At 39.7% G+C, this 22283-nt stretch overlaps 1 protein-coding gene across 2 annotated transcripts; it reads left to right on the forward strand.

Moving 5' to 3' along the window:
* The first annotated feature begins 952 nt into the window (after positions 1-952).
* Positions 953-22174, forward strand: CNRIP1 (cannabinoid receptor interacting protein 1). Of its 2 annotated transcripts, none has more exons than XM_046663603.1 (3): positions 953-1643; positions 3789-3939; positions 21164-22174. In XM_046663603.1, exons 1-3 carry the CDS (start codon positions 1552-1554, stop codon positions 21326-21328), a joined length of 408 nt encoding a protein of 135 aa, XP_046519559.1. In that variant the 5' UTR covers positions 953-1551; the 3' UTR covers positions 21329-22174. The 2 variants fall into 2 exon arrangements, with proteins under 2 accessions (XP_046519559.1, XP_046519558.1); XM_046663602.1 differs by having other exon boundaries at positions 1125-1675.
* The last annotated feature ends 109 nt before the right edge of the window (positions 22175-22283 follow it).

Consider the following 22283-nt stretch of genomic DNA (forward strand, 5'->3'; position numbering starts at 1 on the left):
TAAGATTTAATGTCAGTAACTGTGGTGTGGCCAGCAAATCTATCCAATGTCAGAGAAGCAGACAATCACACAAAATCCTGCAGCCCTACGGAGTTTAATACTATTCAAAGGGTAGTGTAGGGAATATTGCGAACAACTCTGAAATGAGAGCTAACGCTGATTTATTTTTGTAGAATAGTGTAGGAAACAAATCACTTTCGAGATGATGCTATTCCTAAAGAAAAGCAGTACTAACCTGGGTGGACAAAAACTAACCAAACAGACCCATCTCTACCCGTTTGTCCTCACTAACCAGCTTCTCCACTCCCCAGGTGTGCTCACCGGCTCTGGTACTATCCACCTATGTGGTGCTGAAGCAGGTGCTCACTCTGTTATCTGAAGCCGTTCCCTGTAGAGCCCTGAGACCTTTGGTTCCCTTTGATTCAAAAATCACGAACTGTCAACCGACTTCTGCCATGAAGACTCTCTAGTCACGCTTAATATGTAAATCTAAACTGTGCGGTGTCGCTGTGCGTGCCCTACCAATAATCTTTCGACCAATCCCTCCTCTTGGCCATTGTCACCAGCTATGCCTTAGACACACACGCCGGTTGTCTTTTACAGGATTAATAGCTCATCCTTTAAGATCTTTGTAAATGTACGTGACTCATTACACCGAATCATTCTTGAGACAAAGATATGCATAATGAAAATACACACCAAGAGAAGGCGTAGCTCTCCGCATATGTATTGGTTTTCTTTTACTTTTTGCGCACGTTCCTAATCCAGTGTGGCTTGCTGTCCACATTAGATGGAACTGCGCCTTCCCTCGGCCATTTCCTCTAAGCTTTGGAAAGACTGATTTCCTGAAATTTAAGTCACTGGCTAACGGTTTCCTGCCCTCGCTTCCCGTCTCCCTTTCGCTTCTCAGCCTCCTCCTGCTTGACTGGGGCCAGATCCGTGAGCAATGGTATCCACATCCCTTAGTTGACCAAGGTGATATCCAGATTCCGAGGTCTCGCTCCTTGGTGTAGTGTCGCTTAACCCCAGTGCCTACCTCCTCCCTCCCAATCCTCTCCTCCGCCCGCCCCGAGCCGCACAAGGAGGAGCCTAAATGTCCCCTTCCCCCCACTGAAGGGGATTGCGGTGCGTAAACAGGATTAACTCTCTCGTCCCCAGCTGCGCTGATCTTCCAGCGGCCTGCGGGCCGGAGCGAGGCCACGGGTGCGCGGTGGGCGCAGCACGGAGAGCGGGGGATGGGGAAGCTGGGGGCCTCGGAGCTGTCTCTGGTGCGCGCTTGCTCGCTGTGTGGGGCGGGGGGCCACAGCCTCTGGAGCTGCTCCTCAAAAGCCCGAGCGGACGGCCGCGACGGCGCGGGCTCCTAGAGGCAGCCTCCCCTCCGCCACCTCCCTCTCCCTCCCGGCGCTTCCTCTCCGCCCACCGCGCTCCAGCCGCTCGGCCGCAGCCAGCGCTGTCCTCTGCCCCCCGAAGCCGCCGCGCCCGCCCCGCGCCCAGCCATGGGGGACCTGCCGGGCCTCGTGCGCCTCTCCATCGCGCTGCGCATCCAGCCCAATGACGGCCCGGTCTTCTTCAAGGTGGACGGGCAGCGCTTCGGCCAGAACCGCACCATCAAGCTGCTCACCGGCTCCTCCTACAAGGTGGAGGTGAAGATTAAGCCCCCCACGCTGCAGGTCGAGTGAGTGTGGGCGCGTGCCGCGGCTGACCAGCCCCGCTTAGGGTATGCGCGGAGGACCGAGGACCCCGGGACAGCCTGAGTCTCTCCCGGGCCCCTCTTGCCTCTCGCCGCGCCCAGCGGGCCCAGGGCGTTGGGAGAAGAGGCCAGGTCCCTGCTGCGCTTAGTCCCCTCTTCTACCTTAGACTTATCTTTCCTCTGTTCTCTCTTTCCTCCACCCATTGCGGTGAGGGATGTTTAAAACAGCGACGGGAAGCCAGGGGTGGGGGTGGGGTGTCTTTTCTTATAAATTTCTCATCCCTTCTGTCCAGCCATCAGTGCGGACCCCCAAGCAGCCGGGGTGGGCCAGAAGGGAGAAGCTTGCCGCGGGGTTCACCTACCGCAATCCCGGTGCTGCTCTCCCGGGTCCTGGCGTCCAGCCCTGTTCTGCCTGCAAGGCTGAAGGAGGGAAAAAGGCTGAGGAACGAGGGGTAGGGGGGGGGGGGGGGGGGGGGGGGGGGCCGTTATTAGGGCTCCCTGAGGGATGCTCCGCACTCCTCCATCTGCCCTTACGTGGCCGGGACCCCGGGGCAGGAGGAGCAGCCACAAGTCAGAGGGCAGCCTCTGCCTAGGCCTAGTTTCACGGTTTCTTTGCCTGGCATTTTTCTCTTTCCCTGAGTTGTCCATTCAGCCTGTGATGGTGCCTGGGATTAGCAGCATCCTTACAACAAAAGGATATTTTCTGATTTATTCGTGCCAGGGATTATCTCTTCCCTGCTCCACAGACTGATGCACCCAGTAGACCTCTGGCTGGAAAGTCAGTATGGAGGGTGCACTAGCCCATGGGGAAGGATCCAGGGGTGGAGTCCTTTACCTCTCAGCTTCAGCCTAAGCATGGGGTGAAGTCTAGTGTGGAAAGAGAAAATAAACCAGGATATATTGTATCTACCATATGCTGAGCCTGGGAGTGGGGGTGGGGCAGACTTTGAATCCATCAGACATCTTTTATAGCTCAAGTGTCCATCCGTAGTCGTTCATTCAATAAACCTGTATGGGCTTTCTAGGTGCAGGCCTGAATTCAAGGACCTAGAACCAAACCTGGGTTGTTTCTGATGCTTCCAGTCCATCTATTTGTCAGCATCCCCCACAGCTCCATGCCCCCATTACCCTCACATTTCCCAGTGTTCTGTGCATCTCTATATGATCCAGACTTTTCCTTTCCCTTCTTTCCTGGCAACCTCTTTTCCCAAGTTATCTACTCTATATGCCATTTTCTTCAGGGTAGTTCCTCTATTTTTCAAGCTAATCTAAAAACAAATTGTGTTAAAGGTAAAACTATTTTTTTCTAGTTACACTTTACTTTTTCAAGTGTTTTTCTGTGCACTAACCCAACGGTTCTCAAATTTGTGTGTACATCAGAATCACCTGGAGGGCTTATTAAAACACAGTTGACTGAGCCCTACCCTAGAGTTTCTAGTTTACCTGGACTAGAGTAGGACTTAAGTATTTAATTTCTAATAGGTTGGCAGGTGAAACTGATGCTGCTTGTCCAGGGACTACACTTTGAGAATCATTACCCTAACACAAGGGAATAATGCTAGTGAGAATTTCTCATGGTGTGGCTGGCTTGAGGAAGAGTATCCCATATCATGGGACCCCTGATTGCTGGAACAGAAAAAATCATTAGAGAACTAGTTCAGTGGCTCTCAATCCTACCTGCACATTAGAATCACCTAGGGAACTTCAAAATAAATGTACCGGTGCCCAAACCACACTCCAGACCAACTGAGTCCTAATCTCTGGGGTTTAGGATGGGGCTGGGTATAGGTAGGTTTTTGATAGCTCCACAGATGGAAACTAAAGAGGAGGACTGCTCATAGAGTCTGACTTGGTCTTGTACAAGTATTCTGGATGGGAATACTGAGGTCAGTTCAGAGAGATTATGTAGTCGGTCTAGGGTCCACATTACTGGTTAGCTGGAGAACTCAAGCCTCCCAGAGTTTCCAAACTTTCTAGCATACTGCAGTGTCTCCTTTAGCGACACCCTATAGGGTTCCTGCCTAGGGTTGTGGTCCAGACCAGGACAGGGTGCCTAAGCTAATTCCTACCATATATAATCAACTCAAGTCCATTGCAGGAACATTTCCATTGGTGGTGTGGTTGTCCCACTGGAGCTGAAGTCTAAAGAGCCTGATGGGGACAGAGTTGTTTATACGGGCACATATGACACAGAAGGTGTGGCCCCAACCAAGAGTGGAGAACGGCAACCCATTCAGATCACCATGCCGGTAAGGCTTGTTTGGGAATGTTGGGGTGTGGTGCCAGGGCAAATGGAAAAGAAAACAATCAACATCTCCAATTAAGAAAATATATAAAATGACATACTATGAACTTATGAAATATTACTTCAATCCATGGTTTCGTATTGAAATCTATTTGTCCATAATGTCCCAATATAAGTAATTAAATAATCCGTGCTTCTCCAATGGTCAGTTTCATAGTAATTTATTATATGGCGAAAGTTTTATGTCTCTCAGTACACTTTCTAATATATTCCATTGATCTGTCTATTCTCATGCCAGTACTGCGTTGTTTTAAATAGATTTCTTTTATAATATATGTTCATGTATTTTGTAACTGGCCATCTTACAGAACTTGCTTACTAAAATTTTTCATTTAATGATCCTGGGTTTTTCAGATAGACATAATCTACATATATAACTGTGTCAATTTCTGATTTTCTTTTTCTGGCCTTATCACATTGGCTAATGTTTCTTGAATAATGTTGCCTGCTAATGGTGGCAAGGGGTACCCTTGTCTCCAGGGTTTCACTGTTAGCTACAATGTTAGTTTCAAATATTCATCATGTTAAAGCAACCTTTTTCTAGTTCACTAAGAGATTCTTTTTTTAATTGGGAGATGTGTTGAATTTCATCTAATTCCTTTTCCTATCTATGAAGACAACTTATCTTCTTTGTTATGTTAACGGAATAATTATATAATACACTTTCAAATACTAAACTTCCCTTTATTTCCTAAAATAAACCCTACTTAACATCATGTATTATTTTTAATATATTGTTAAATTCAATTTGCTAATATTTTACTTAGGGTTTTTAGATTTTTATTTATTCATCTTTTTTTTTTAAAGATTTTATTTTTCCTTTTTCTCCCCAAAGCCTCCTGGTACATAGTTGTGTATTTTTAGTTGTGGGTCCTTCTAGTTGTGGCATGTGGGACGCTGCCAGCATGGCTTGATGAGTGGTGCCATGTCCGTGCCCAGGATTCAAACCAGGGAAACCCTGGGACACCAAAGTGGAGCATGCAAGCTTAACCACTTGGCCATGGGGCCAGCCCCAAGATTATATATATATATATTTTTTTTTTTTTTTGAGGAAGATTAGCCCTGAGCTAACTGCTGCCGCCAATCCTCCTCTTTTTACTGAGGAAGACTGGCCCTGAGCTAACATCTGTGCCCATCTTCCTCTACTTTTTTTTTCTATGTGGGACGCCTACCACAGCATGGCTTGCCGAGCGGTGCCATGTCTGCACCTGGGATCTGAACCGACAAACCCTGGGCCGCCGAAGCAGAACGTGCGAACTTAACTGCTGTGCCACCAGGCTGGCCCCTCATCTTTTTATTTGCTTGATTTGTTAGCAAATATATAAAGGTTTCCTTTATATCAGGCACTGGGGAAAGAGTGGTGCACAAAATAGATATCCCTGGTTTCATGGAGCTTCTAATGTAGAGGACGAAAACATACTCTATACATGATATTTGATAATAAAGTAAAGAATTATTATTATGCAAAGAGTAGTGAAAAAGTAGAGGTGCCCTTGGAGCATATCCCAAGGATCTTATCCTAGTCCAAAATTTGGGGGATGGCTTTCTTGAGAAAGAACTAAAGGATGAATAAGAGTTGACGGAAGAGGGACCACTTAAGGAAGAGGAGCTACAAAGGTAAAGAGCTGGGAGAGAGCATAACGTGTTCCATTGAACGAGAGAAGCCCAACATGGCTGGAGCAGAGAGTAAGGCAGAGACTGGCTCAAGATCAAGCTGGAGACATAAGTAGAGGTTAGACATTACAGGAACTTCTTTCCTCATTGGATTTATCCTAATGCCTATAGGAATTCATTGAAGGTTTTTAAATCAACTTTGGTATGCAATTTATATACAATTGCATGTAAATACATAAATGCACCAATTTAAAGTAAACAGTTACATAGGTTTTGGAAATGGATAGTACTGTATAATCACCACCCCAAAAAAGGTATGGAACATTTCTGCCACCCAAAAAAATTCCCTCTTGCCCATTTGTATTCAGCCCTCCCAGTCCTAGCCCACTCTGACTTTTCTGTCTCAATAATTTAGTGTTAGCTCTCTAGAATTTCATGTAAATAGAGTCATACTGTTGTGTCTGACTTCTTTCACTTAGCGTAATGATCTTGGGATTCGTCCATGTCGTTGCACATATCAGCAGTTGGTCCCTTTGGTCACTGAGTAGTATTCCATCGTATGGATATACTACAGTTTATTTATCCCTTCACCAATAAATGGACATTTGTATTGTTTTCAGCTTTTGGTATTATGAATAAAGCTGCTGTGAACATTTAACTATGAATCCTAGTGTGCAAACTTGTTTTCATTTCTCTTGAGTAAACACCTAAGAGGAGATTTTACGAACCACAAGGTAAGTGTATGTTTAACTATATGAGAAGTATCCAGGCTGTTGTACCATTCATATTTCTACCAGCAATATATGAGAATTCTAATTGCTTTACATACTTAATAATGTATTTTACACTTGGAAATGCAAAAGAACTAGAAGAGCCAAAACAATTTTGTTTCATGAACTATATAATAGTCTTTAAGTCAGGTAACATAAATCTTCCAGCTCTGTTTATCCAAAGTTATTTTGGCTATTCTCGACCCTTTGCATTTTAATATAGATTTTAGAATAAGCTTGTCAATTCTCTAGACATTTGAATAGTAATTGGGTTTGTATTCAATCTATAGGTCAAGTTAGAGAGATTTAACACTTTAACATTGATCCTTCTAATACATGAATATATCTCCCTAGTTAGGTCTTCTTTACTTTCTCTCTGTAATATATTACGGTCTTCCCTGGACAGATTTTATACATATTTTGTTAAATTTATCATCAATTATTTCACATTTTGAATGCTACTATAAATGGTGTTTTTATTGCTAGTAATAGAAATAAAATGGACTTTTCTATATTCATCTTGAATCTTGAGGCCTTGCTAATCTCACTTATTAGTCCTAATAGTTTTTTTTATAGAATCTCTAAGATTTCCCAAATATGCTATAATGTTGTGATCAAATAAGAAGCTTTTATTCTTCCTTTATAATCCATATTCCTTTTTTTCCTGTCCTGATGTCAATGGTTAGGACCTCCAATTTGATGCTAAATAGAAATGATGAGAGCGGACATCTTGTCCCCCGATTTTAGAGAGAAAGCATTCAGTTTGTCAACACTGAGTATGATGTTAGCTGTAGGTTTTACGGGTAAATGCTTTTTATTAAATTAAGGAAGTTCCCTTCTAACCCTAGTTTACTAAGAGTTTTTGTCATGTATGTGTTGTCAAATGTTTTCAAATATTTTTTCTTTATTTTCTGAGATGATCGTATGATGACTTCTTTATTCTGTTCTATGTTAGATTACATGGCTTTTTCAATGTTAAAACAACTTTGAATTCCTGGGATAAATACCACTTTCTCATGATATATTCTCTGTATATATATATATAATACTGGATTGGATTGATTAATATTTTGTGGAGGATTTTATATCTATGTTCCTGAGGGATATTGGTCTATGGTTTTCTTTTCTTGTAATGTCTTTGTCTAGTTTTGGGATCAGAGTAATAAGGCTTGCTGCATAAAATGATTTGGAAAGTATTCACTCTTCTGTTTTCGGGAGGGTTTGCATGGCATTCATATTATTCTTCTTTAATGTTGGACAGAATTCACCAATAAAGGCATGCATTTTACTTTGTTTGAAGGTTTTTAGTTACAAATTCAATTTTCTTAATTGATATTAGGCTATTCAGGTTTTATTTCTTGAGTTAATTTTTGTAATTTGTCCTTGATGTCATTCATTTATTTCAATTAAATTGTCAAATTATTGGCACAAAGTTGTTGGTAATAATCCTCCACCATCCTTTAATGCGTTAGGATCTTTGATGATGTCTGTTCTGTCATTCTTGATATTCGTAATTTGCCTTTTTTTCTCCTGACCAGTCTAGCTAGTGATTTATTACTTTTATCAGCTTTTTCAAATACCCAGCTCTGTTTTCATAAGCTTCACTGTCCTATTTTTCTATTTCATTGATTATTGCTCCTATCTTTATTTCCTTCTTTGGGTTGCATTAAGATATTTTAATTGAGGTATTAAGTACACACACACAGTGTATATGCACACAGTAAAATGATCTCTTTATATATTGTACAGTTCTGGTTTTTAATAGCTTGACTATATGCACCTAAGTGTGGTTTTCTTTGTATCTTTTCAGCTTGGGGCTCATTGAACTTCTTTAATCTATAAATTAAAGTCTGCCATTTGCCATCTGCTATTGTGCTTATCTTCTGAATTTTTTTCTATATTGTATTTTTCAGTTCTAGAATTCTTATTTGTATTTTTTATAGTTCCCATCCCTCAAGATTCCCTGTCTGTTTGCTCACTGAGACCATGTTTCCCTTTACTTCTTTGAGCATATTTATAATTGCCAATTTGAAATATTTATCTGATAAATCCAACAGCTGGGCCCATTTTGAGTAAGTTACAATGGAGTGACTTTTTCCTGAATGTGGGTCATACTTTCCTGTTTTGATATATGTTTGGTAATATTGGATCAGAAACTAAAGATTGTAGATAATATATTATTGATTTTAGTTTCTGTTTTATTCTTCTGAGGATTATTATCTTTTTATATTCTAGCATGCAGTAACATTCCTAGACTCAAACTACAAACTCTCTTCCCAGCAGGGTGTAGCAGCTAATATCTCTGCTTAATTTTTTTTTAACTTCTAGCTGCTGCTTTTCTAGCCTGGTGCTCTTATGCCAGTGGAGTTTAGCAGTCAAGGAATGGGACAGTTCCTACTGAGATTTGGGGATCCATCCACCTTGAGGTTCCTCTAAATTTCCAGCTGCTCTGCCAGTCCTGAGCCCTTTGCTTTGACACTTCAAACCAGTAAAGCTTCAATTTCTCAAGCTTGGGAATGCACTCAATCAAAAAAAAAAAAAAAGACAGTGAATGTACAAATCTTATTCAGCATAATTTTCTCTTTCAAGGATTGACTCCTTCCTGTTTTGTCTGCTTTTTCAATAGATCCCCCAGGATGTCCCCCTCCTACCAGCCCATATGTGCAATTAGCCAGGAATAATGGGAGAGTTAGAGTCAGATTTTGGGTCTCACCTCTTCTGTAGCTCTCTTGCTTCCAGAATTCTCTCCCTAAATTTCCAGCTGCTCTGCCAGCTCTGAACACTGTCTTCTGCCACTTCTAGCAAATAAAGCTGCCATTTTCTTCTGCCATACCTTCAGGGCATTGGGGAATACCCTCAGGCAGAACAGCCACCAAGACAATTCTCAGCTGTTAGAGTTGAGATCTTCCCATGGTAACTCTCCTCTGGTTTCTGTCTTGCTTTTAGTCACTTTTTAAAGCCTTCAAATAGTTCTTGTTTATATTTTGTCAGATTTTATAATTATCTGTGTAAAGATCACCCAACAACTCCTTTCCACCATTACTCCCTTTTCTAAACCTTTCATTGGAGGAGTTCTGGTTCTTGGTGATGTGATAAGATTTGCATGTCATTAAAATCAGTCTAGTAGCGATGTGTGGATTAGAAGGGGAGAAAGGTGAAGAACAGTTAGGAGACCTTTGCAGTCTAAGTTTTGGTGTCAGGGTTAATAGCTTTATAAAATGAATTGGGAACATTTTTATAGTTTGTGCACTGAAACAATTTACATAGCATAGGACTTAGCTGTTACTTGAAAGTCTGACAGAATTTCCCCATAAAAGTTAGGATCCAAAATGGGGATATTTGGAGGGAATATCTTTAACTTTCAATTTAATCCATAACTTTTGCCTTTTGGGAGCTTTAAGGGTTTTATTGATCCATTTGTGTTGTTTTTCTGAGGAAACCATCTGTTTCTACAGAAGTACATTATAAAATGTATTTTTAGGGGCTGGCCTGGTGGTATAGCAGTTAAGTTCACACGCTTTGCTTTGGTGGCCCGGGGTTCGCTGGTTCGGATCCTGGGTGCAGACCTATGTGTTACTTATCAAGCCATGCTGTGGCAGGCACCCCACATATAAAATAGAGGAAGATGGGCACGGATGTTAGCTCAGTGCCAATCTTCCTCAGCAAAAAGAGGAGGGTTGATGGCAGATGGTGGTTCAGGGCTAATCTTCCTCAAAAAAAAAATGTATTTTTATATTTCTAAGAAAATATTTGCAAACCACATATCCAATAAAGGGCTCTCAGATCATAATAAATCTCTTTTATCATATCAAAGAAGTATCCTCTTACTCTAGTGTATCAAGAATTGCATATGTAATTAGAGGTGAAGGGAAATATTAACTTGAAGGAGAACTGCAGATACTGAAGTTACCAGAATTTTAATGAGAGCCCAGAAGGTCAGTGAGCTCACTTTAAGTTTTTCATTCTTTCACTGAACTTGTACTGAGCACTGGGTCAAGTGCAGAGGAGGCCACCATAAATAAGACTGTGCCCTCTCTTCCAAGTGCTCACAGAGCAGGAGAGGAGACCTCCCCACCTTCTCTCTGGAGCCGGTATGGGCTGGGGGCACCAGAAATGTCTCTTCCTCTGTCTCCTTCCTGAGGCTGCTCCCTCCTGGGTCTCTGGTCTTAGAAGGATGGATTTGTACTTCTTTTGCTATAGGTATAAACAGAACACTAGAGAGGAAGATAAGCTGAAACCCTTTAGAAAGGACTTGATTAAAAACTTCTTAATTGGATCCATAAAGAGAGAATTTCTATGTTATTTTGGATGGCTGAAGTACAGATTTTTTTTTCTTAATGTGAGACTGATTCTGATTTAGTCATGAAAAGAAAGATTTTATTACTTGCCACAAGCCTGGATTGCTGTCCAGGCATCTGCTAAAAGTTTTCAAAGTCTTTAAGTTACTTCATGCTTTAGGGGTATGCCACAGGGAGAAAGATCTGCAGTCTCTACTCTGGAACTCATGAATCCTGGGTCCCAGTAATAAAGCCCAGATTCTCTCATATAATTTCCACGTTTAGCAGAAGCAGGAGGTTGATAGTCGGTTGTCCCAACAATGGTCTCACAGCTGTTGGGTTGAGCATTGGCCATGCATTTGTTTCTTATCTGTATTAGGCTGATTCTAAGGACAACAATTGAAATTAGAGAATGTTTCCTGATCAAGTCAGCAGCTCTCAGTTTAAATGTTCATTCTAGTGGTGAAGACTTCAGGTAGCCTTTGTGACCCTTCTGTGACATTTTAGAGTCATCAATATTTCAAACTTAAGTATTAAAAATTATAGAAAAACCACACTCTCACAGATATCACTGAAACCTTGACATATCCAGGTAAATAAAATCAATTAAGTAGCAAGTTCTTGGATTATTAAATTTATATACTCATCAGGGTAAATGTCAGTGGTGTAGGTGCCTGAGGAAAAGTCAGGAACGTCATAATTAGAACTGGAAGTTAGGAAAGTATCAGAGTGCTGTCAACTTCTGTAATTAACTGTGATCCCAGACAAGCCCTAATTCAGTGGGCCAGTGTTTTTCAATGCAGAATAGATGGGTTCCACTATCTGATCTCCGTGGCCACTCTCAGCTATAACATGGTGTGAAGATTACAAATTTACCCTTACAGATGTGATACTGGTACTTGCTGAAGAAAGTCAGATTCTCAAATACTGTCATTTACCATCACACCAAATAGTACTGAAGGCCAACAAGTCCCTGTAGAATTCCTTTCTGGTTGGGCACAGACACAGAGAGGAGGACTGGGAATGGATCCTAGCATCTCAAAGGATTTGTGCGATTAAAAAAAAAGGTGAAATAACATAACAAGGTTCAGAAATCAGAGCAAATTTTTAAAGCAGCAATAATCCCTACGTTTTGACTCAGATCGTTTTCAGATTACCTTCCACATATTTACATTTTAGAGTGGCAATTATTTTCAATATATAATTGTCCAACTTTCTACATGTTCATTGTTAGAATTTTAATGGCAACATAAGACTCTATCAAGATATATCATAGTGATTGGACTACTCCCCAGATATTAGATATGTCAATTGTCACCATCATGAAAAGTGCTATAATGAATAATGTTGTGCATATGTCTACCTCAATTGGAGCAAAATTATTTGATCAAAAGAAATGAATCATTATGGCTGTTCTTACGTATAACCATTTTGGGTTTTTTAAAGTGTTGTACATAAAATGTTACGGTGTTACTAGCAATAAAAAAGTCTGCTGGCTTTGTTATAATTATGACATCATTGGGAATTTCTTGAAAAAATAATAAATTTTCTGTCTTACTTTTTACTATCACTTACAAGAATGAACATTTCCACAAGTTAATTTTATTTCTTCCTGTGTAAATTATTCTTACATGTTTCGTCAATATTTCTATTGAAGATTGTCATTTAAAAAAAAAAATCACAGGCTCCGAATAAAGATTAAAAAATCTGTCATATTTCTCTCACTATTGCTTTCTTTTCTTTTTTTTTGTTGTTTTTTTGAGGAAGATTAGCCTTGAGCTAACATCTGCTGCCAATCCTCCTCTTTTTGCTGAGGAAGACTGGCCTTGAGCTAACATCTGTGCCCATCCTCCTCTACTTTATATGTGGGACGCCTACCACAGCATGGCATGCCAAGCGGTGCCATGTGTGCACCCGGGATCCGAACCGGCGAACCCCGGGTCGCCAAAGCAGAACATGTGCATTTAACCGCTGAGCCATCAGGCTGGCCTCTATTGCTTTATTTTCATTTTCAATTGTGAAAAACATAATTACATCTAAATTTCTCATTTTCCATTATGTCCTTCCATTTAAAATTGAGAATGTTATTTTTCCATTGAGTTGACAGTCTATTTAGATTTTTCCATAATTTTAGATTTTATATTACTTAATTTTCCCCTCATTCAAACTTGATTTATATGTTTCTACTGTACATCATTTTACAAAGAATTTAAGATGGTGTTTAGCATTTTATGAGCCCCGGTGGTAAAGCCTAGATTGTCACATATAATTTCCATGTCTAGAAGAAGCAGGAGGTTGATGGTTGGCTGTTCCAACAATGATCTCACAGCTTTGGGGTTGAGCATTGGCCATGCATTTGTTTCTTATCTGCACTAGGCTGATTCTAAGGAAAACAATTGAAATTAGGGAAGTTTCCCTGATCAAGTCCGCAGCTCTGATGTTAAGATCACATTTCATTCTAATAATGAAAGCCCTATCTAGCCTGTAACACTATTTTATGACTTTCGTCACCAAGGTTGAAGCTTAAGTCTTGTAAATTAGAGACACAACCACATTCACAGATAACAAGGAAGCCATGAGGCATCCCAATAAATCCAGTTAATCAAGTAGGTGAACCCAGCAAGGGAGGCTGAATGAAGGGGGTACCAGAGCAACTTGTGATGAGTCTAAAGTTACTTCAAAGTCGTTTTTTGGATTTTTTTGTCATTGGATAAATGATGCCAGGATAATTGGCTATTTGGGGGGAACATCGCTGTTGTTCTTTCCCGATACCATACACCAAAAAATATTTCAGATGGATCAAGGGGTTGTCTGTAAAAGTCAACTTTTTAAAAATTCAAAATGAGAACCATTAATCTAAACCTAAAAGAAATGGAAGAAATCCAAAGGTGAAAATTGAAAACTTTGATTACATACAATGTAAAATTTCTGTCAAACATCATAAACAAAGTTAACTTAAATGTTTATTAAAAGGCAATTTAAATTAAAAGGCAAATGGCAATTGATGAAAAAATCGTTTGTAACACGGATGGCCTTCTAAGCTGTGTGGCCTTGATTTGCCACTGCCCGTGCAGACGTTACTGCTGCCTTTAATAACTTTCCGCAGCCCTGTACTGCTCACTGAAATTGAAGGCAGGACTTAGTCAAATGCCATATGCCTTCGATTAATAGCAGGGATCTCTTTATTCAAATAATTCCAGAGGCTCCGGTACCTGGGAGTAAATAAAGTGATACTCAGATCTAAAAGCTCTCAACCCCCACTTAAAAGAGCAATGTTGACTTGTATTTTAATGTGACTAACTCAGTTTCTCAAAGGAGAGAGTCCAGGTGGAGAGTCTGTCTGCGCAGTTCATCAGAACATTCCCCTTTTGTTGGCGCTCTACAGTGGCAGACTGCTGGGAGTTTGGAGGCATATGACAGGGAGGTAGATGAGCTTCTTACAAGGCTGCATGTGTGGAGGGCAGTAGCCTTATGCAAGCACTCCCAGGTATAAAAGTTGTTCCTCAGGTCAGCTCTGTCTAGACATTTGGCAAGATCTGCAGCTTAATATATAAAGAATTTGTAGAAACCAGTAAGAAAAAGATAACCAGAGGGCAAGGAAAATGGAAAACTAAACAAAAAACATAAATAGGCAATTCACAAAAGAAGAAATACAAATGACTAATATATTTTAAAAGTGGCTTAATTTCACTATTGGTAAAAAACACAAATAATGCAATGCTAATTTTCACCTACAAAACTGGTAAAATATTAAAAAATAATACCAACTATTCAGTGCTAGTATATTTCTTTATGAAATATGGTGATTTTTATAAATTGATACTGTATCCTGCAAGCTTGCTCAATTCACTTATTAATTCTAGCAGCTTTTTATTAGATTGCTTAGTATTTTCTGCAAACACAGTTGTTCATCTGTGAACAGAAAATTTTCTCTTTCTTCTTTTTCTTTCTTTCTTTTCTTTTTGTTTTTTGGTGAGGAAGATTGGCCCTGAGCTAACATCTGTTGCCAATCTTCCTCTTTTTGCCTGAGGAAGATTGTCCATGAGCTAACATCTGTGCCAATCTTCCTCTATTTTTTGTATGTGGGATGCTACCACAGCATGGCTTGATGAGCGGTGCGTAAGTCCGTGCCTGGGATTCCAAACCTGTGAACCCCAGGCTATCAAAGCACAGCACACTGAACTTAACCACTACACCACGGGGCCAGCCCCAGTTTCCCTTTTTTTTTTTCTCTTGCCTTAAGGTACTCACTAGGATCTCCAACACAATGCTGAATAGGAATAGTAAGCGCTAATATCCTGACCTTATTTCTGACCTTATAGAGAATGGATTCAGTCTCTTACCATGAAGGATGATGTTAACTATAGGTTTTTTATCCATGGCCCTTAATCAGATTGAAGAACTTTCCTTCTATTCCTAGTTTGCTGAGAATTTTTATCATGAATGGGTGTTGAATTGCCAAATGCTTTTTCTGCATCTATTGATATGATTTTTCTTCTTTATTTTGTTAATATGGCAAATTACATGGATTTTCAAATATCGACCCATCCTTGAGTTCCAAGAATAAACCTCTCTTTGCCCTAATGTAATATTCTTCTTATTTATTGCTGGATTTGATTTATTAATATTTCAAGCAAATAAAACTTATAAGCAAATTTTATGCATAAGTCCATGAGGAATTTTTGTCTGTAATTTTCCTTTACTTGTAGTATATTTGTCAAGTTTTTGTATTAAGGTAATGTTGGCTTCATAATATGAATTGAGAAGCATTGCTTCCTCTGTTGTCTGAAAGAATTTATGTAGAATCTGTATCTTTCCCTTAAACGACTGAATTTATCAGTGAAGCTCCTTGGGCTTGAAATTTTCTTTCTAGGAAGATTTCTAACTACAAATTCAATTTTTTTTCGTAGATAGAGGTCTACTGATAGTTTGTATTTTTCAAGAAATTTGTCCATTTCATTAAATGTGTTGGAATGAGGTTGTTCCTAATTTAAGGTATATAGAATCTATAGTGATAGCATCTCTTTCATTCCTGATATTGGTAATTTGTTTTCTTTTTCTTGCTCAGTTTTGCTGAGGGTTATCAATTTTAAAGACATTTTCAAAAAACCAGATTTTTGCTTCCTCAATTTTTCTTTGCAGTTTTTCCTTTTCTATTTCATTGATTTCCGCTCTTTATTGCCTTTCCCCTTCTTACCACTAGACTGGCCAAAATTAAAAGGACTGGCAATGCCAGCTGTTGCAGAGGATATAGAGCAGCTGAAACTCTCAATATTGCTGGTAGGGATGTCAAAGGGCACGATCACTTAGGAAAAGTTTGACAATTTCATGTAATTAAAAAGGTAAACATACTTTATAACACCCAGAACTTTCAGTCCTATCTATTCAACTAAGAGAAATGGAAAACATGCATTTACTAATAAAACTTCAAGCGGCACAGGAATAGAAAGGCTTGGAATCCAGTAGGAGTTGATAGATGACCTTACACTAAAAGTCACACATGCTTATTTATACTACATTTGTTTACTAATGGAGTAACATCATGTTTCTATTAACATAATGCGCTTGGTCTGTGCTCCCAAGTCAGTGAATTTCTGAGTGACCATATTCCTGGTGAGTCTCACATGTCTCCAGTGGAGGAGGGCGGCACGGTGAAGGGAGAGAAGCAGTAGGGCTTATAGGCCAACTGGTTTAAGACCACAGAACTTGCTTGAAACAACCTCTTCGGATTCCTTATTTGTTACTGAGGACAACAAATGAGTCTTCTCTCCTTGGAATCTGATGGATTCTCTTCCACATTTGTTGTGAAATGAAAATGTACCAAAGCTTGCAGCTTGTAAGGACACTATGGCAAATAAAATGTCCAGGTATATAGTCGAGCGTCAGTTTCAGAATACACCAGCCTGGGTGGCCTAAATGGCAAACATTTATTTCTCACCGTTCTGGAGGCTGGAAGTCCAAGGTCAAGGCACCCGCAGGTCTGGTATCTGGTGAGAGCACTCTTCCCAGGTCACAGACAGCTGCTTCCTTGCTGTGTCCTCCCATGAAGGAGAGCAGAGAGAGGGCATCCCTCTCATGTCTGTTTTAGTAAGGGCACTAATCCCCTTCATGAGGACTCCATCGTCCCAACCTAATGACTTCTGAACGGCCCCACCTCCAAATACCATCACATTGAGGATTTAGGCTTCAACATCTGGATTTTGGGGGCATACAAACATTCAGTCCGTAGCAGTGTCCTAAAGCATTCTACACGTGACAATCCATAAATGTTCTCACTCAGGGAGAAAAAAGAAAAACTGTTCATTAACTCTTAGCTCATTGGCTTATATAAACAGTTTGGTACCGTGATAATAGGTCCCAGAGAGGAATTAGGACACCCGGGCTCAAGACCTGCTCCTGTCATCGGCTGGCCTAGGGCCAAGTCACTTACCTCTCTGAATCTTAGTTGTTTCATCTGTAAAATGAAGATGTTAAACCCAGTCACAAGATCAATGTGGAATGACATATGTCAAAGTATTGTGTAGAATAAAGAGTGCTATACAAATGCACAGAATTATACCTGTGTATGAACTGCATCACCCAGGGAGCCTGCCTGGGTAGATTTTCCTTGGAAGGCACAGATGGGGCTGGGAGGGAGTGGAGAGCCTCTGTAGTTGCTTCTGTTCTTCAAAAAGAGCGTCAGCTTTTGAGACCCCATCTGTTCTTAGCCAGAGAAGAAATTCTAAGCTAGGTGGTGAGATGCCCAGGAAATAGAACTCCAAAAGAAAGAATAGGAAGGCCGATGAGAAGTTAGAACAACTAAGGCATGGGAGAGGGAAAATATATGCATAGTTAGCAGCAGTAAAGTTGACTACAGCGTGACCTTGGGTCCAACATTGATAAAAGAGAAACAAAACAGAAATAGGAGCACCTAAATATCCCCTGCCTTTAGCTATGACTGTTGCTGTCAGCAGATTTCTATTTTGGTCTCCTGTGTTACTGCGAACTCTTAGATTGAGACTTTCTTAGTTTTAAGGTTATTCAGACACGAGTGTGTTAGTGCCTTAAGTTTTTTCCTGTCTGTCGTCATAGTCATCTTAGTTGTGTTTTTTTTAACAACCAACTTTTATTTATATCTATTTCAAAAAATGTCTTGGAATTGTTTCTACTACTTACCTACCATGTTTTCATGCTACTTCCCTCGAAAGATTAGCTGGTGTTTGTAAAATATTTTTATAACTTAGTTTAATTCAATTTCACTTAAAATGTGCAGTGCCCTGTGCTGGTCAAAAATAAAAGTAAGTAATACTAAACACCCTTTAAAAGTCTTGGTGATTTATAAGATGAGGTTTCAATTTTTTCTTACCATCACTACCTTATTGTAAAGAAATTTATAATATTTTCATTAGCATATATGTATCCTTAATAGAATTTATAAAATTGCTAGAGTTTGAGGGATATAGATCTTAATTTTTGAGGGGTGATAAATCCATTTCACCATTTAAAGTATACTTTCTGATTATAAAAGTAACATTTTCAGAAAATCTAAGCAGATTGTTAGAACACTGTGATGTTCTTAAGATAAATTATCAGTAGAATTTCTGGACCTATGTATATTCTCACTTTTAACTTGATTCCAAAAGGCTGTCTAATTCAGCTCCCACTGGCACTGTTTAGAACACCTGTTTCCTTGTAACTCACTAAAAATCAGTATTTCTATTTTTTAATCAACTTTGAGTTATAGTTTACATAAAATCTACTAAGACTGCATAAAATCTTAGTAGAAAAGATTGAAAAACACTCCTTGTTTACTTGGAAGCTCCATTGTTAATATTTTTTCATTGTCTTTTTTCTATACATCATTTTACATATTTGAGCTCATACTATACATTAACTATTTTAATCCATCTTTTTCCTGTTGACATTGTTCTAATCATTTTCTGTCAACATTAAAAACCCTAAATTCCTATTTGATGGTTATATAAATCCATCATACACATTGCTACTATTTTCATATTTTCCTGAAATTGGATGCTTTGATTGGTTCTGGTAGTTGGAAATTTTTGCTAAGTTAATAGGTATCTAAGAATAATGTCTCTGTAAAAGTTCGTATTTCTTTAATTATTAATAATATTACATTTGAATATTTTTCAGATGTTAACCATTTTTTCTTTTTAATTAACTGTGTCCCAGTTTTATCCAAATGTTTTTAGTAGTTCTTACTAAATAATTCATATAATCTTTTATATTAAGGCTTTTAACTATTTGATAATACTTGTAAATACAGTTTGGCTTAACATTTTTTTCTGATTATAAAAGTAAAATTCAGTCCTTAAATTTTGAAAATAGAAATAAGTACATGGAAGACAAAACTTATTCCATCAGCATTTCCAGCATTAACATGATAATTTTAATTGAATTAGTACTAGACAGTCTTGTTGGTACTCTGCTCAGTTCATGTAACAATACAGAATAACAGAAAAAATTTATTAAATATTTACATTTAGAATTGCTCTATAGTAGTCCATTATATAGATATGCCATAATTAATTAATGTCTTAAGGACATTAAGTGTTCAGCTTTTCACTACTCTAAACACTGTGATGTTTTAAAATTATAGATGGAATTGCTGGACCTACATATTTTCTCACTTTTAGTTTGATGCAAATTACCCTTCTAAAAGGCTGTATCATTTAGTTGCCATTGACACGGTTTAGAACACCTGCTTCCTTGTATCTCACTAAAAATCAGTATTTCTATTTTTTAATCAACTTTGGGTTATAGTTTACACATACTGAATGTACCCATTTTAAGCATACTGATCAATAAGTTTTGACATATACATGTACTCATGTAACCATCACCGCAATCAAGATGTAAAAGGTTTCCATCACCCCAAAAAGTTCCCTCTTGCACATGTTATTCAGTCATCAATCCCTTCCTCCCACCCTAGGCGCTAGGGAACCACAGATGCTTCCTGTCGGCACAGACTATATTCTATCACTATAGATTTTATATACATGTGAGTTTTATATAAATGGACTCACACAGTGTATGTATTTTTGGGGTCTGCATTCTTTTGCTCAGCACTCCTTTGAGATCTATCCTTGTTGCTGCCTGAATCATGTTCCTTTTTACTGTTGAGTAAAATGCCATTTTATAGATATGCCAAGACTTGTCTATCACCAGGTGAATGATGAAACATTTGGGTTGATTGCAGTCTGGGGCTATTGTGAGTACAGCTGCCGTGTACTTGTCCAGATCTTTAAGCCATGACTCTCTAAAAAAGAGATACTTCATTTTCTGATGGGAAATTAGTGGACTCTAGGTATATCACCCACTGTTTCAAGTCAAGCAGATTTCCCAAAGGAAAGTCAAACTTTGTTTTGGGATCAAATTAGCAGGGTGAGGCAATGGTGCAGGATATAATTTTGAGAGCATCTTGGAACGCTATCTGGGAAGCACCTGATCGCCCTCCTCCTGTAGCAGCCACAAGCATAAGGCTCCTATTGCTCACTGCCCTCCCCCCACAAGTCTTCTGGCTCCTGACAAGTCTAAGAACTCTGCCAAGTCAGTCCCTGTCCCCTCCCATGACAGGGGAGGGTCAGAGGAGAAAATAACGACAGGCATCATACTGTTTAATGCCAGATCCCCTAAATAGCTCCAGGAGGCAGTAACAGGGTCAGGCTACCTCACAGGCCACTTGAGCCCCTGCCCAGTGGCCTCTAGGGTATTCTGTGCCCTCTTCTCAGCTGCATGAGAATTTCATGCTTACAGCTCAGGAGAATTCTGTGCAGTGATTTTGAGGGCCTACCTTCTGGGAGTAGAATGCAAACTTCTTGAGAGCAAGAATCATGCCTTAGACAAACTTTTAAATGTGCGAGGAGCATAGTAGATACTCCAATAGGGTTTTGGATGATGTATAATCGAAGCCTGAGATGCTAGTATGGATTTCTGACTTAGAAACACTCAATAGTGTTTGAAAGTTAAAGTAAGGTCTTTAACAATCAGATGCTTCTGATAAAATATTTTTCCCCGGAATTCAAAATACTAAAGGAAGGGCAACTGTATCTTATGTTTAGTTATGTTGTACATATGTTGTTTTGTACAGCTGTCTTTTGAAATAGAAGCCAAAAGACAATCATTAAACACCATTTCCTCTCCTCTCTTCCCATTCCTCCTTCTGTGGCATGGTCTGAAATTCTGAGATTCTAAGAGTGTTTTCCAGAAATTAAATTTAGAAAACAGTTAAATTGGAGGACCTATTTTTATTAAAGGCTATGATAGCAAAGGCAACTAATACAATGGGAATAACATTTTATAGAAGAAAAGTGGTTTACAGACAGCTCTTCAAGACAGTATCTCTCGTAATAAAGGAAGATGATTCATTAAGGTAAAGGCCTAGGCTTTGCAGACCCAAAGAGACTGATTGCTCTGGATTATGTAAGACCTCCTTCACCAATGGTACCTCTCGTCTATTACTCATGGCAGAATGAGGTTTTCATGGGGCGTGTTTCTCTTCCCTCAGTTCACTGACATTGGGACCTTCGAGACGGTGTGGCAAGTCAAGTTCTACAATTACCACAAGCGAGACCACTGCCAGTGGGGAAGCCCCTTCTCCGTCATTGAGTACGAGTGCAAGCCCAACGAGACGCGCAGTCTCATGTGGGTGAACAAGGAGTCCTTCCTCTGAAATGGCTCTTTCTGATGTTGCTGGACAATCTCTTCAGAAATCTACTCTTAGATAACCCAGCACAAGCCTTCCCCAAGGCACACCACACCGTTGCTGTTTCCCATTGGGTGCCAATGACCTGCTAGCCCTGATTATTTGGAAAGTGTAATTCTCCTCTGATGCAATATCCCTGACATAAAAGATCGTGATGTACCACCCCCGAAAGACCCCTTTCTGTACTCTGTGTCCGTGTTCCTGCATCCAGGTGTTCTCAGTCATGCTATTGACTGCTTGTGAGTGGAGCTCAGTGGAATTGGCAGGCATGTCCCATACTTACTGGTTCCAGAGAATGACTGTGGTGTTTTGTTTCCAAGTTAAGTGATTCCTCCTTTTTGGTAAATTGTTAAATAAAAAATAACAATGTGTGTAGGTTCTTTCCTAAGTGTAATATGGTAACACGTAACTTGCAATGTTTTCCAGCTCCCAAAGCAGGCTTTGTGAAAATGTAATACAAACAGCAGTAAAAGGGGACTCAAATGTTGTGCCCCCATAATGAACTTCTTCAAGGAAGGATAAGAACAAACTAAAAGGACAAATATTTAGGAAGTATTTATAATGTATTAAAACTCTTTCAAGCAACTTAAGGTATTGTGGTGTGGCCTAGCGGAAATGGGAAAAAGCATTTTTGTGGCCCACTGTTAAACAAGGTGACAGGAGTTAGAGGGTAACCTCTTTGCAAGCTACCCTCACGTTCAAACGTGCATATTGATGGCATTCCTGCATTCCCCTTCACTTGAACTTTGTAAAACTGTGTATGGAACAGTAATCAACTTTTGATATTTCTTAATAAAGGTCTTGAAAATCATACCCTGAATTGCCTTCTTAATTTGAGCTATCCAGCCGATGGACCTCTGCTCCAAGCCAGCTTCACTCAGATCTCCATCTACGTTGCAGGGTGAGGGAGACATATGTGGAG

Source organism: Equus quagga, chromosome 5 (assembly GCF_021613505.1).
Source record: "Equus quagga isolate Etosha38 chromosome 5, UCLA_HA_Equagga_1.0, whole genome shotgun sequence".
Lineage (NCBI taxonomy): Eukaryota > Metazoa > Chordata > Mammalia > Perissodactyla > Equidae > Equus > Equus quagga.

Excerpts from the sequence above, each read along its gene's own strand:
- CNRIP1 (XM_046663602.1), top strand. The coding sequence starts at position 1,497 with ATGGGGGACCTGCCGGGCCTCGTGCGCCTCTCCATCGCGCTGCGCATC. Across the intron at positions 1,676-3,788 it reads CCCCCCACGCTGCAGGTCGA|GAACATTTCCATTGGTGGTG; the intron begins GTGAGTGTGGGC and ends AGTCCATTGCAG. Across the intron at positions 3,940-21,163 it reads CCATTCAGATCACCATGCCG|TTCACTGACATTGGGACCTT; the intron begins GTAAGGCTTGTT and ends CTCTTCCCTCAG.